The 15,565-nt window shown below is 45.8% G+C and overlaps 1 protein-coding gene across 2 annotated transcripts in view; it reads right to left on the bottom strand.

Annotated features, from left to right (window-relative positions):
• The window catches only part of LOC138493377 (uncharacterized), a 340,393-nt gene extending 336,183 nt beyond the window's left edge, over window positions 1-4,210 (bottom strand). The window contains exon 1 of one of the 2 annotated variants that reach the window (XM_069620416.1): window positions 3,975-4,210. In XM_069620416.1, coding sequence (XP_069476517.1) covers window positions 3,975-4,026 — 52 coding nt within the window. In that variant the 5' untranslated portion in view covers window positions 4,027-4,210. The remainder of the gene's footprint in view (window positions 1-3,974) is intronic. The other variant, XM_069620417.1, reaches the window with a different exon arrangement.
• Window positions 4,211-15,565: the final 11,355 nt, after the last annotated feature.

Raw genomic sequence — 15,565 nt, 5'->3', positions numbered from 1 at the left:
CTGTGGAGAAGCCTGCGAAAAGACGGTGAACAAGGAACTAAACCTGGTATCGCGTGCAGAATAAAACATGAGAAAGACATTTTCAAAAAGAAATGGCAAATAAACCCAGCCGGAACCGTATAAAAACGTATATGGTCCAGCGGGTTTAAGTTCGAGGCTACCAAGATAGCCGAAAACAATACCAGGGTTATTTAAGATAACCGCGGTAGGAAAAATAGGGTAGTTACCACTTCAGCCAGCCAAGTCTTGATGAAAAGGGAGGGAAACAATGCTCCAAGAGAAACAGACAAAAGGGGATAAGTATTAACCCTTTCCAGTACTCTATGTAGATAGGGTGTACTGGGTCTGTGGATTTTAAAAGACTAATAAAGTTAATGGCAACTTTACATGCTCTGAGAGACAGTAGTCAGTCCCAGAAAATGGAGTCTAAGTTGGGAAGTCTAAAAGACAACCATGTGTCACTGCACTGAAGGTGCTGTGTAACACACAATAAAAAGATGGTGAATATGGAGTAGGTGAGGCTCCACAGTCTATGAACACAAGAAAATGTTAAACACACACACAGAAACACCCATGTAAGAGTGGGAAAAAAGGCTCACACTCTTGAAAAAATAAATCCTAGAAATCCAGCAAAGCTGCTGAGGGACTCAGTAGGTAAGTGAAATTAGCCATTCTTGAGAATTCTCCCTAACATTCATCTATCATGACAATATGCATAAAATGAAACACTTTTTGTCGAATCCCTTTACAAAACAGTCACCCAAGAGATTAGGCCCTGAAGAAGCTCTGCCCGCTGAGTCTCACTGGTGTCACCAAAAAGCAAAACTTTCTCCGGGAGGAACTGCTGAGCTCTGAAGGACCCAGAGTTTTATCCCTGCAATTTTGCTTCCTTGTCAAGGCAAAGGATCTTGACATGCGAAGGTATGGTATTGAAACCATATTTACCGTACAGTGCACAGTCAACATGGTTTGATAAATCCTAGTAGTGGATACGGTATGGCGTAGATATAGCCCAGTAGTGGAAATGGTAATGGCATAGATATAGCCCAGTAGTGTGTATGGTATTGCATATATATAGCCCAGTAGTGGATATGGTATGGCATTGATATAGCCCAGTAGTGGATACGGTATGGTGTAAATATAGCCCAGAAGTGGATACAGGATGGCGTAGGTAAAACCCAGTAGTGGATAGGATATGGCATAGATATAGCCCAGTAGTGAGTACGGTATAGCATAGATATAGCCCAGTAGTGGATATGGTATGGCATAGAAATAGCCCAGTAGTGGATATGGTATGGCATAGATATAGCCCAGTAGTGGATACGGTATGGTGTAGAAATAACCCAGTAGTGGAGATGTTAATGGCATAGATATAGCCCAGTAGTGGATATGGTATGGCGTAGATATAGCCCAGTAGTGGCTACGGTATGGTGTAGATATAGCCGTCTAGTGGGTATGGTATGGTGTTGATATAGCCCAGTAGTGATATGGTATGGCGTAGGTATAGCCCAGTAGTGGATACGGTATGATGTAGATATAGCCCAGTAGGGGATACGGTATGGCGTAGATATAGCCCGGTAGTGGATATGATATGGCGTAGATATAGCCCAGTATTGGGTACGTATAGCATACCCATAGCCCAATAGTAGATATGGTATGGCATAGATATAGCCCAGTAGTGGGTACAGTATGGCATAGATATAGCCCAGTAGTGGATACGGCATGACGTAGATGTAGCCCAGTAGTGGATATGGTAATGGCATAGATGTAGGTCAGTAGTGGGTATGGTATGGGATAAATACAGCCCAGTAGTGGATATGGTATGGCATGGATATAGCCCAGTAGTGGATACGGTATGGCATAGACATAGCTCAGTAGTGGATATGGTAATGGCATAGATATAGCCCAGTAATGGATACGGTATGGTGTAGAAATAGCCCAGTAGTGGAAATGGTAATGGCGTAGATATAGCCCAGTAGTGGATATGGTATGGCGTAGATATAGCCCAGTAGTGGCTACGGTATAGCATAGAGATAGCCCAGTAGTGGATATGGTATGGCATAGAAATAGCCCATTAGTGGATATGGTATGGCATAGATATAGCCCAGTAGTGAATACGGTATGGTGTACAAATAGCCCAGTAGTGGAAATGGTAATGGCGTAGATATAGCCCAGTAGTGGATATGGTATAGCGTAGATATAGCCCAGTAGTGATATGGTATGGCGTAGGTATAGCCCAGTAGTGGATACGGTATGTTGTAGATATAGCCCAGTAGTGGATACGGTATGGCGTAGATATAGCCCAGTAATGGATATGATATGACGTAGATATAGCCCAGTAGTGGATACATTATGGCATAGATATAGCCTAGTAGTGGATACGGCATGACGTAGATATAGCCCAGTAGTGGATATGGTAATGGCGTGGATATAGGTCAGTAGTGGGTATGGTATGGGATAAATATAGCCCAGTAGTGGATCTGGTATGGCATGGATATAGCCCAGTAGTGGATACGGTATGGCATAGACATAGCACAGTAGTGGATATGGTAATGGCATAGATAAAGCCCAGTAGTGGGTATGGTATGGCATAGATATAGCCCAATAGTGGATACGGTATGGCGTAGATATAGGCCAGTAGTGGATACGGTATGGTATGGTGTAGATATAGGCCAATAGTATATACAGTATGGCGTAGATATAGGCCAGTAGTGGATACGGTATGGTATGGTGTAGATATAGGCCAATAGTATATACAGTATGGCGTAGATATAGCTCAGTAGTGGATACGGTAATGGTGTAGATATAGCCCAGTAGTGGGTATGGTATGGCGTAGATAAAGCCCAATAGTGGATACGGTATGACGTAGATATAGTCCAGTAGGGGATACGGTATGGCGTAGATGTGGCCCAGTAGTGAATACGGTATGGAGGCGTAGATATAGCCCTGTAGTGAATACTGTATGGCCTAGATATAGCCCAGTAGTGGATACGGTATGGTGTAGATATAGCTCAGTAGTGGATACAGTAAGGCATAGATATAGCCCAGTAGTGGCTACGGTATGGTGTAGATATAGCCGTCTAGTGGGTATGGTATGGTGTTGATATAGCCCAGTAGTGATATGGTATGGCGTAGGTATAGCCCAGTCGTGGATACGGTATGTTGTAGATATAGCCCAGAAGTGGATACGGTATGACGTAGATATAGCCCGGTAGTGGATATGATATGACGTAGATATAGCCCAGTATTGGGTACGTACAGCATACCTATAGCCCAATAGTAGATATTATATGGCATAGATATAGCCCAGTAGTGGATACAGTATGGCATAGATATAGCCAGTAGTGGATATGGTATGGCTTTAGATATAGCCCAGTAGTGGATACAGTATGGCGTAGTTATAGCCCAGTAGTGGATACGGTATGGCATAGATATAGCCCAGCAGTGGATACGGCGCAGAGAGGAAACAGATATCTGACATATGAGATGGGAGAGTCTATGTCACCAGAGGGCAAGGCCATGAAAACCAAAACCAGGCCGAAAACAACGAGTTTTCGAATTTATGTTGGATTTTGGTAACCCTTTTAAATAAATAGACAGGGGTGGGGTAAGGGTATATATTAAACGTAGGGGAATGTGGTATGGGAGGGCTGCGGGGGTCTCCCACACAATTAAAATAATAATAATTTTCTGAATTCAACCCAAAAAAACCCTGTTATTTTCAGCCTCGTGCTTTTAATGCCGCTATTTTAACCTAGCACCATGCTGCCCCCTTAGACCATATGAGCAGGCCGAGTGCCTAATGCGAAGAACCCACTTCGCCATCATTTCCTTTTCCTCCAGCTTCCCAAGACCACCCATGAGGCCAAACGCTGCCAGCACTAGTTTGATCCAAGATGAAACCACGTCAAGTCACGAGCAACTCTAAGTAATCTCTTCCACTTTCTTTCTTTTCCAAATGTCCTTTGCCTTACCTGAGAGGAGATGGAGGCTGAGGAGGCAGCAGGCCCAGACGGAAGCGGTCATCGTCTTCCTCCTTCATGGCGTGGCAGAGTCGGTTTCCTCTCCCAGGCTCCTAAGAAGGCGAGGCCTACACACATCTTCTAATCTTCACCCATCCCTCCAGCACTTCACCAAAGGCACCCCAAGGCTTTCCCTCTCACACGCAGAGAACACAACGTGTGATAGAAGCAGCCGGGCCATCATTGATGGGGTCCCATTGGTTACTCGGCTGTGACGGTCCAAATGATGTCATAATGGCTTTCTAGTGGTTTTTCCTTCGCATGGAGCGGTGGCTAGAGCCTAATTTAAGGAAAGAACTCAGACCAAAGGGCTCTGTTGTCTAGTAGATAACCACTGCCCAGCTTGGCTGTGAAGGCAAGGGCCGCTAATGAGGACAAAGGTCACCTAGCACAAAATAGAGCCTGATGATCATAAAGGGTCTATAATGCTATTAGTGCGTGTGCAGGGGGGTAAAAGAGAAGCCTCACCCGGCCCTCCTGTCACCCACCATGCCCATGGCTCCGTGCTCAGTGCCCAGCATGCCAACATTACACAGGGAACCTTAGAATGCAGGCTTTTACCAGTGGTTTGAGCCTCCATTCTATGTTTTCTGATTGGCTGGAGAGCTGGAAATAGAAAAAAAGAGAAGCATGGAATCAAATGCGGGCATTACCAAAGACATCTATTGTGTGGTACGTGACTGATGCTCAAATGAGTGGTCCTGGATGCTAGGGCCGCTATGAAGGCAAAGGTCATGTCACAGAATGATATTAGAGCTTGGGCAGGGGTAAAAATGGGCAGCCCCGTCTTCAGCTTCCTGTGACATAGCTTGTCCAGGCCTTCTTGCCCACTATGGACACGTGACAAAGGGAAGCTCTGAACGCAGCCTTTACCAGCGACTGGAGCCTCCATTCCCAGCCTGCTGAATGGCTCGTGATATGGAAGCTGCACGAAAGCATTCGGTGCAGGCTTCTACTGACGGTTAGAGCCCGGAGGCTATCATTTCTCGTGCTCTAATGAGTATTACTCGCACTGCGTTCCACAACTTCAGGTTGCGCAGAGGGGTTCTTGCATAAGAGATTACTACCAGAGTGAACAAATACACACCGGTGTGCGAATCCTTTGCCTCACAGCCAGATCGCACACGGTGACGTCATGATAACCTGTTCAGTGGTTATTAACCACATTGAGAGTTCACAGCCATTGCTTTTTGCTCACTGTACCTTTCACAGATGGGAAATATCCATTTGCATATCAGTCTTTGTCCCGCCGACAAGGGCAGTCCAGCACCGAAATGCTATGGCAATTGCTCTCTGAGCAAAAAGCAATGGCTGCGAACTCTCAATGTGGCGAATAACCACTGAACAGGTTATCATGCCTTGTTCTTTCGAGAGAGGGGCGCCTGCTACCTTTTTTGTATTTTTGAAAGGAACTTGGGGTGGTCACCCTAGGTTACCTGAGGGCAACCAGACGTGGACTCCCTGCTCACTGTGCTCAGAGAGCAGGGGAGTTGCTAGGTCTGGAAAAGACCCGGGGCTAAGCTGATGTAGGAACAGTTGGGACTGGGGGCTAACTAGTCTTTTGGCTGTAGCTCCTGAGATTCTATCCGGGGCTACAACCAAAAGATGCCCCCTTAGCCCCCTCCCCTAGCAACGCCCCTGTCAGGGAGGCACAGTGCCACCTCACTGATGATGCCCAACTAGGCTGAAACACCTGTATGGGGTTGCTGTCGGTACTCATGTTCAGAGAGGAATTGCCAGAGCATTTCGGTGCTGGACTGCCCATGTGGGCGGGACAAAGACTGATATGCAAATGGATATTTCCCATCTGTGAAGGTACAGTGAGCAAAAAGCAATGGCTGCGAACTCTCAATGTGGTTAATAACCACTGAACAGGTTATCATGCCTTGTTCCTTCGAGAGAGGGGTGCCTGCTACCTTTTTTTTGTATTTTTGAAAGGAACTTGGGGTTGGTCATCCTAGGTTACCTGGGGGCAACCAGACGTGGACTCCCTGCTCACTGTACTTAGAGAGGCTCAGCTTCATCTCACTGATGATGCCCAACAAGGCTGAAACACGTGTATGGAGTTGCTGATGGTACTCTTGTTCAGAGAGGAATTGCCATAGCATTTCGGTGCTGGACTGCCCATGTGGGCGGGACAAAGACTGATATGCAAATGGATATTTCCCATCTGTGAAGGTACAGTGAGCAAAAATCAATGGCTGCGAACTCTCAATGTGGTTAATAACCACTGAACAGGTTATCATGCCTTGTTCTTTCGAGAGAGGGGCGCCTGCTACCTTTTTTTTGTATTTTTGAAAGGAACTTGGGGTTGGTCATCCTAGGTTACCTGGGGCAACCAGACGTGGACTCCCTGCTCACTGTGCTTAGAGAGGCTCAGCTTCACCTCACTGATGAGGCCCACCAAGGCTAAAACACGTGTATGGAGTTGCTCTTGGTACTCTTGTTCAGAGAGGAATTGCCATAGCATTTCGGTGCTGGACTGCCCATGTGGGCGGGACAAAGACTGATATGCAAATGGATATTTCCCATCTGTGAAGGTACAGTGAGCAAAAACCGTGTGCTGCAAACTCTCAATGTGGTTAATAACCACTAAACAGGTTATCATGCCTTGTTCTTTCGAGAGAGGAGTGCCTGCTACCTTTTTTGTATCCTTGGTTTGTTATATCTCATAAGTAACAATAATCTCTTACATGTTTTTGAAAGGAAGATAAATATTTTAATGGCAGACATAATTCTAATCCGATGCAGATATTTGTGTGACCAACAAACTTAACCAAATTGAAACTAACACAACAATATATGTAAACCCACATAAAATTAAATCAGCTTCTGTGTTTCTTCAAGTTACCTGCATTAATTGTGCCAGTTTTCAATGTAAAAAAAATCAACTTAACACCAAGCAAAAGAAAGGTAGAGAAAAGAAGTGAAAAAGACCTGGTTATAATGCAGATGTTGGCTTATTATGGCATCTCTTGATGGCTACCATTCTAATTAAAACTCCATATAATGTGAGTAATCTTCAGTAAATCATACCTTCATCAGGTCTATCACTACCAGGACTACAGGTATCTGGAGTGTTCCGGGGTATCTGAAAAGATCATGTGGTATCAGTTTAACACACAGCTAGTGGTGTAATATGCTTATATAAAAACTGATATTATAGTTCAAAAGGGAATATTTTCCAAAGGGACCTTTTACCAGAGTCGTGGTGGAGATGAACTCTACTATCCACCAGCAGCAAACACAGCGAGGGCCGTGCATCTCGGGCACCACCTTCCAATTGACATTGATTTTTGCTCTGATATTTTCAACCTTACATGGGAGAAAGGGCTGTTGGTGGTTTTTGCATTGATGGTTGGCCACCATAAGGCTATTCTTGAGTTGACCATCATTGCTTGTGTTATGGATTATCCTGAAGGGTTGGACGTGCCCAGAATGCATGAAAGCCTCTGAGATGGATCCTGCAGTGCACTTGATCAGTTTCTGACTCTTGATTTCCTTCACAAATTGCTTTGATCGCTTTTTGATATTTGAAGTGTTTATTTATTACTTTATGTCTAGAGTTATTATTATTATTATTATTATCATTATGGTTTTTATTGAGTGCAGGTCTAGCTTCCGGAAGCAGCAGATCGTTTTACAAACATATGGGGAGGAACACAGTGAGGGAAGCAGAGAAACAAGGAGTGGGGAGCTACAGGGGAGGGCGAGGGTGGGCAATTCGCAGAAAGTGATCAACAAGCAACCGGGGGGTGACAGTGGGGAGCTAATCACTGAGTCTCCAGTAGGGTGGGGAGTGCAGGGTGTACGGACCTGGGTGTTAAGGGGAGGGGGGCATTCCTTGAAGAGGAAATACTTGAGCTCTTTCCTGAACTGTAGAAGTGATGGTGTCATGACCCATCGGACACGCCCCTTCTGGGCCTCCTGGTCCCTATCACGTCAGGGCTTTCACTCTGTTGTACTACCAACATGGCCGCAAACACTGAAGGCTGCCTGCCAGCCTTCACGTTCATTCCAGCACGCTTGATAAAATAGCCACACCCCCGCGCTTCTGCATGTCTCAACGCTACTGTTAACTGTGTCTAGATGTGTGCTCCGTAGTTCGCTTTCTCGGAACTTTGTTGCTTTCCTGGTTCCCGGACCCTTGCTTCATTCTATCCCTTCTCCTTCTTACTCAACCTTCTCCCGGAATCCGTGCACCCGCCTCTGAGTGCTTTTTCTTATTTTTCCCGGATTTCCAGGAGTTTACTATCAATCCTAGACAAGAAGTTGAATGAACACTGGAAGCTGAAGACGGCCGAGCGGGCTTGTACAAGACCCGAACCATAAGGAAGAAACCTTCTACAACGGCATCCATCAAACAGCGAAAACAGGTGAGAAAGGGGGAAACCTGTGACAGATTGAGACGCCACCTGATCGAAGTCGATACAGACATGGAGGCGGCCGTTCAGGATCTTATGCGCGGCATGCAAGAACTAACGACCGAAGTGCAAAACCTAAAGGCAGAGAATGCCACGCTAAAGCAATTGGTTTTATCCCGCGATTCTGCCACAAAGGAGAGCGTACTATTGGGAGGCATTGTTGACAAATACGATGGGTCAGCCAAGAACCTTTGTGGATTCCTGTTTGGTCCACTTTACTTTTAAGCCCTATTATTTCTCCACCCCCAGGGTTAAAGTGGGCTTTATTATTTCACACCTTACCGGGAATGCATTAACCTGGGCCACACCATTAGTTAATGCCGGAGATGCCCTCCTGGATGATTATGACGGATTCATTCGAGCACTTAAGACCATGTTTTACCACCCAGATCAGGTCTATACTGCTCAGGAATGCCTTCTCGATTTCCAGCAGGGCTCCCAGGATATGCTCACATATGTTACACGATTTAAGCAATTGGCTAAAGAAGCAGATTGGTCCTCTGAAGCCTGTTTCACTCTCTTTCGAAGAGGGTTGAACTAAGACATCAAGGATGAACTTCCCAGGGTGGCACGTCCAAGTTCATACCAGGCCCTTATGGATCTTGCTCTACAGATTGACTTTCGCATACAGGAAAGGAAGGCAGAGAAAAAGAAAACCAAGTTACCCTTCCAGAAGAATCCCATAGAGACCCCCACGAAATCCGAAGACAGTTCTGCCCCCATTAACCAACCTGAACCCATGCAATTAGGGGCCTTCCATGGACCAATATCCCCCCAAGAAAGATTATGAAGGACCAATACCGGCTTATGCATGTATTGCGCATCGGACAAACATTTAGTGAGAGAGTGTCCTATAGCTCCTCCACGGCGTTCGGGAAACGCCAGCTCCCGATCCTAGATGGAGCGCAGTTTCGGGAGAGAGATGTTGGCTCCACATCTATACCATCCTTGAACTCTCCTAGACAGAACAATCTTGGAAATTTTACAGGCCTTCCTATCGCCATCCAAGAAGAACACCTACCCCATTCTGGCATTAGTGGACTGTGGGGCCATGGGAATATTCATAGACCAAGAATGGGTCCTTAAACACCATATTCCCTACAAATCCCGGAATTTCATACAACCTGTCGAAGCAATTGATGGGAGACCCCTTTCTTCTGGGCCAATAACCCTCCAGACTAAGGAAATCGAGCTAGCAATAAACCACCATCGAGAGAAGATAAGGTTTGACATCATAAAGTCCGCCTATTACCCATTGGTTTTGGGAATGCCCTGGCTACAAAGACACAATCCATACATCAATTGGGCAGCAGGTTCCTTGTTCCTGGGTTCCGAACATTGCATGTCTCATTGCCTACCCCTGGACCCCGCTCCGACACCAGCAGAAGGACTTTCAGCAAACCATCAAGGTCCACTCTCGGTCTCAAACATCATCCAGGTTCCTAAAATCTATCAGGAATACTCTGATGTGTTTTCTTATGCTATTGTTCAAGCCTTACCTCCTCATAGACCAGAGGACTGTGCTATTGAAACCGAACCCTCAGCTGTGATCCCCTTTGGGAGGATGTTCATTTTATCCGAACCCGAGAAAAAGGCCCTCCGTGAATACCTAGATACTAACCTTGAAAATGGCACCATACGACCATCCAAATCTCCAGCAGGAGCATCACTGTTTTTTGTTCCAAAGAAAGACACCAATGAGCTCAGACCTTGCCTTGATTATCGAGGCCTAAATCAGTGCACAGTAAAGGATCGATATCCATTGCCCTTGATCTCAGACATCCTGGAGTAAGAGGAGCTGTAGTAGTCACCAAATTGGATCTTAGAGGTGCCTGTCATCTGATCCATATTAGAGAAGGTGACGAATGGAAGACAGCGTTCAGAACACCCTTTGGTCATTATGAATACTTGGTCATGCCTTTCGGACTTGCTAACGCCCCGGCTTTCTTCCAACGTTTCATGGATCGGGTGTTTTCGGATATTCTATTCCTTTTTGTCATCGTGTATCTGGATATCTTAATATTCTCGAATGACCCACTCAAGCATGAGGAACATGTTAAGGCAGTGTTACAATGGCTACGTGAACACATGCTCCTGGCAAAACCCGAGAAGTGCCTCTTTCATGTCCCTACTGTCCACTATCTAGGATTTGTTCTTAGCCCAGAAGGTATTGGAATGGATCAATCCAAGGTAAAGGCTATACAATCCTGGCCAAGTCCAACCACCGTGAAACAGATCCAGTCCTTCCTGGGTTTAGCTAATTTCTATAGGGAATTTATACCTTCCTTTTCCGAGATAGTCCAACCGATTATTGCCTTGTTGAAGAAAGACGCTCTCTTTCATTGGGGAACAGCTAAGGAGGAAACCTTCCAACGCTTGAAAACAGAGTTCACTCAAGCTCCCACCCTGGCTCAACCTGATATCAATCGGCCCTTCTTAGTGGAAACAGACGCCTCTAACTACGCCATTGGAGCAGTTCTGAAACAAGAATTTGATGACAGACTGGAACATCCTATTGCTTATCTTTCACGGACCTTAACTCCCAGTGAAACCCACTACTCTGTTTTAGAAAAGGAACTGTTAGCCATCCGTCAAGCCTTTACCGAGTGGCGTCATTTACTCTTAGGGGCAAAACATCCGGTCCAGGTGCGCACGGACCATCAAAATCTTCAAGTATTACAGGCCCTGGAATGTAGAAATAGCCGTCAAGCCCGTTGGGCCTTCTTCTTTACCCAATACCAGTTCCAGATTCACCATGTCCCTGGAACGCAGAATATAATTGCTGACGCTCTGATTATGAACCTCCTGAAGACCGGACATTCCCTAAGATGTTTCCCCATAAGATATTTTTAGCTCACGCAATCAACCTCCTGGAAGAAATTCGCTTACAAACCCAGTCCTCTGAACTCTGGAAGAAAATCTCAAGGAAGAATCAATGGAATCTGAAAACCAAGGACGGATATTTGTTCAAAGATAATGCCTTAGTCATTCCCACACAGAAACTACAACAAAGGATAATAAACCTTTGCCACAATACACTTCACTCTGGACATTGTGGCATTACCACCACCCTCCGTCTCATACAAAGGCAATTCTGGTGGCCTAGAATGAAGACTGATGTTAAGCTGTACGTCCAAGCCTGTTCTGTCTGTAGTCAGAACAAACATGATAACAAGAGAACAGCGGGTCTCCTACTGCAGCCTACACTACCAACAAGGCCCTGGGAATTTATCGCTACAGACTTCATTGTGGAATTGCCAGCTTCCAGGGGATACACGGCTATCATGGTCACCATTTACTTGTTCACTCATTTGGCTCATTTTACACCCCTGTATAAACTACCATCCTCATCGGAACTCACTGGAATTGTCCTGGAACACATATTCCGGCTTCATGGTCTCCCTTCCAAGATAATATCGGACAGAGGACCCCAATACATTTCTCAGTTTTGGAAATACCTTTGTCGAATACTAGGAATTCAACGGGCTCTCTCCTCAGGCTATCATCCCCAAACCAACGGAACTATTGAACGTGTGAATCAAACCTTAGAACAATATCTTCGATGTTTTGCTACCAAGGTCCAGGATGATTGGTCCCTTTTAATACCTGTGGCTGAATTCGCTTAATAATAACTCGGATCACTCAGCTGTTAAAACCAGCCCTTTCTTCTGTAGCCAAGGGTTCCACCCTTCGGTTCTACCTTCTGTCCTCCTCCATCCAACACCGGTTCCTACAGTCGATTCCTGGATTGAAACACTTATCAATGTACAAAGAGAAGCCAAAGAACAGCTAGAAAGAGCCCGGAATCAGACCAAACATTATGCAGACTCAAAGAGAAGACCAGCGCCCTCCTACGCAATAGGCGATAAAGTATGGTTACCCTCGAAACTACTGCCTCGACATCTACGGCCAAATAAACTGGCTCCCCGATATTATGGGCCTTTTCCTATAAAAGAAATCATCAACCCAGTGGCCTTCCGCCTCAAATTGCCTGATTCCTGGAAGAAGATCCATCCAGTTTTTCATACATCTCTAATAAAGCCATACATCCAGACCTCTCGGATTAACCTCAGACCTAGCCCTGTCCTTGTCAATGACCAACTGGAATATGAAGTCTCCAGAATATGTGACTCCAGATATAAACGTGGTCAGCTCCAGTACCTGGTGGAATGGAAAGGATATCCACCCAGTGAACGCACTTGGGAACCCGTCTCCAATTTGAATACCCCCAGGTTACTTCGAAGGTTCCATCTCATACACCCGGGCAAACCTGGCGGGATGGGTTTTCGGAGGAGGCATGCTGTCATGACCCATCATACACGCCCCTTATGCGCCTCCTGGTCCCTGTCACGTCGGGGCTTTCACTCTGTTGTACTAACAACATGGCCGCAAACACTGAACGCTGCCTGCCAGCCTTCACGTTCATTGCAGCATGCTCGATAAAATAGCAACACCCCCACGCTTCCGCGCGTCTCAATGCTACTATTAGCTGTGGCTAGACGTGTGCTCCGTAGTTTGCTTTCTCAGAACTTTGTCGCTTTCCTGGTTCCCGGAACCTTGCTTCATTCTATCCCTTCTCCTTATTACCCAACCTTCTCCCGGAATCCGTGCACCCACATCCGAGTGCTTTTTCTTATTTTTCCTGGATTTCCTGGAGTTTACTATAGATCCCGGACAAGAAGTTGAACGAACACTGGAAGCCGAAGACGGCCGAGCGGGCTTGTACAAGACCCGAACCATAAGGAAGAAAACTTCTACAACGGCATCCATCAAACAGCAAAAACAGGTGAGAAAGGGGAAACCTGTGACAGATGGAGCAAGTCTGATGTTGATGGGTGGGAGGTTCCAGATTCTTGGAGTGTAGACAGAGAAGGCCTGTCCTCTGGTTCATTCCTTTCTGCACCATCGTAAGTCAAGTCTGCACATTTCCTTACTTCTGGTGGATCGTTGGCCTCTGGAGTTGCTGTGATATACTCATGAAGGGGTGTGGATAGTACCTCCTCAGGTGGGGATCGGGAGAACGGTAGGTTCAGAGAAGTCTTCAAGCAAAGGTTTATTAGGGCCTCGTGAACAGAACCCAGCCGTAATGTCAGGCAGCCCTATACCACATTCGCTTCTGCATGTAACATAGGCTTGATCAAGATCGACGAGCAGCGTCTGCAAATAACACCAGGGATGGACAAAATGAACAGAGAAAAGAGTTCGATGCTGAAGACGAACCACGGCCAAAACCTTGACCTGCATCCCTTGAAGGTGCATGTAGGATTCAGCTGATACGAGTCCTGCGACGGACTGTAGGGGAAGACCCCCTCTCATCTGTTACTTGCTAGATTCCCAGGCCACTGCAACTAAGGATGAGGGCACATTCTTTGTGGACAGATGGCACAGAACACATGCTTCAGGGATAAAATGGTTTGTAGGTGTCAGTGTTCTGGACTGCCCTTACATTTAGGGTGGCCAACGTAAAGGAGAGGAACATACTTCTCACGGAGGAAAAATAAAAATGAATGCTGGAATACAAGAGCCATAAAACCGATCTTTCCCCAGATAAGGGTCTCAAGCGACAAGGAAGAGGAGAGGATTAAGCAGAACCAAGAAAGAGACCATTTCTGGCATTCTTGGATGGCCTGCTTCTGAATGAAATGAAGAACAAAAAAATGAATGATCGACAAGAGTGGGAGATGTGCAGTCAGTGAAGCTGGCGGTAACAAGGAGGAAAATAGAACACCTATTCTGGAATCCTAAGAGGTAGGCAATATTATCAAACCTTGTCCTGAACTTTCCTCTGCCGTGTTGGTGGAAGATAACTGAAAAAGGCTAAGAACCGGTATCACCCACACTTGGTTTACAACAAATTAAGAGAGTGTGTGTGTGTTTGTGTGTGTATGTGTGTGTTGTATGTGTGTGTGTGTGTTTGTGTGTGTGTGTGTTGTGTACACGTGTGGGTTTGTCATCATCATCAAACATACTTTTATTCCGCATTTTAACCTTTAAGTTATAAAATCCAATTCATACAAAAAGAATACAAATGTAAAAATATTCACAGTTGATAAAAGATTTGTGTTACTAGCCTTGTGGGGTGTGATAACATTCACACACTTTGGGGACTTGATTTCACTGTGGGGACCTGAACCAAAGTCCCCACATTGTAATGTCTTTCAAATGATTTAAAACCACTTAAAAAACACCTGTTAATTTTCGCAACTTTTGAAAAATTCACCTTGTAGGGACCTGTGGTATGTGTATGTCCCCATGTCATGCCCCCATCGCCTCCCGGATTGTCACAAAGGATTCTGTATATTGTGGTTGGTGACATGCACATCAATCAATATATAAATAAATAAAAGTAAAGGTTACTTGCTGTATGCCCTGTGCCAGGTTTATGATGGTGGCCTGCTGTGTCGGGATGGCCTGGTGGTGATGTTTGGTGGGTTTAGGGGTGTCAGGGCTGGAGCAGTGACCTAGGTTGCCAGATACATCCCTGCACAGCAAGCAGCATTGGTGTTTGCGATGGCAGCTGGTGTATGCGGTGTGGGTTTGAATCAGGCTTCTGCCATTTTAGGTTTATTTATCATTTCAAGATGGCTGCTATTGTTCATAAAATTGCTTTCTCTTTAGGTGGATGGCTGGGAAGGAGGCCCAGGGGACCATTCCCACTGCACACGTTCCTCCTGTCACGTGGCAAGTCAGCAGCATAAAAGAGTGCCCCATCAGAAGGAAGTTGCATCATAGCTCTGTTCTTTGGCAGCTTTCATGGTCTCTGCTGAGTTGGTCCTATGATCTTGGACCAACAGGCTTCTAGGGAGTGAAGGTTTTTTTCCATCTGGTGCTTCTTCTCACCCTTGAGACACTCCACACATCTCTGTGTCTGGTTCAGAAGAGGTGTGGTGGCATCAGGGAAGGGGCACCCAATTCTATACACCAAGAAGGAGTGCGGGAAGTCTCATAGACCACAACTCCATAGAGGCCACTGGTTTCCTAATCACCGGAATCCCATAACCCACACTTTGGGATGGCCAGGCCCTCTGCACTGGAGAAAGAACAAGTTATTCAGCTGTAAGTACAGTTCTTCAGGATTGGTATCTTTCACAGGGCCCCATGCTTTAAATGTTCCATATC

Source organism: Ambystoma mexicanum, chromosome 10, assembly GCF_040938575.1.
Source record: "Ambystoma mexicanum isolate Mex_15411 chromosome 10, UKY_AmexF1_1, whole genome shotgun sequence".
NCBI lineage: Eukaryota > Metazoa > Chordata > Amphibia > Caudata > Ambystomatidae > Ambystoma > Ambystoma mexicanum.
This window is presented reverse-complemented; position numbering and strand designations above follow the sequence as displayed.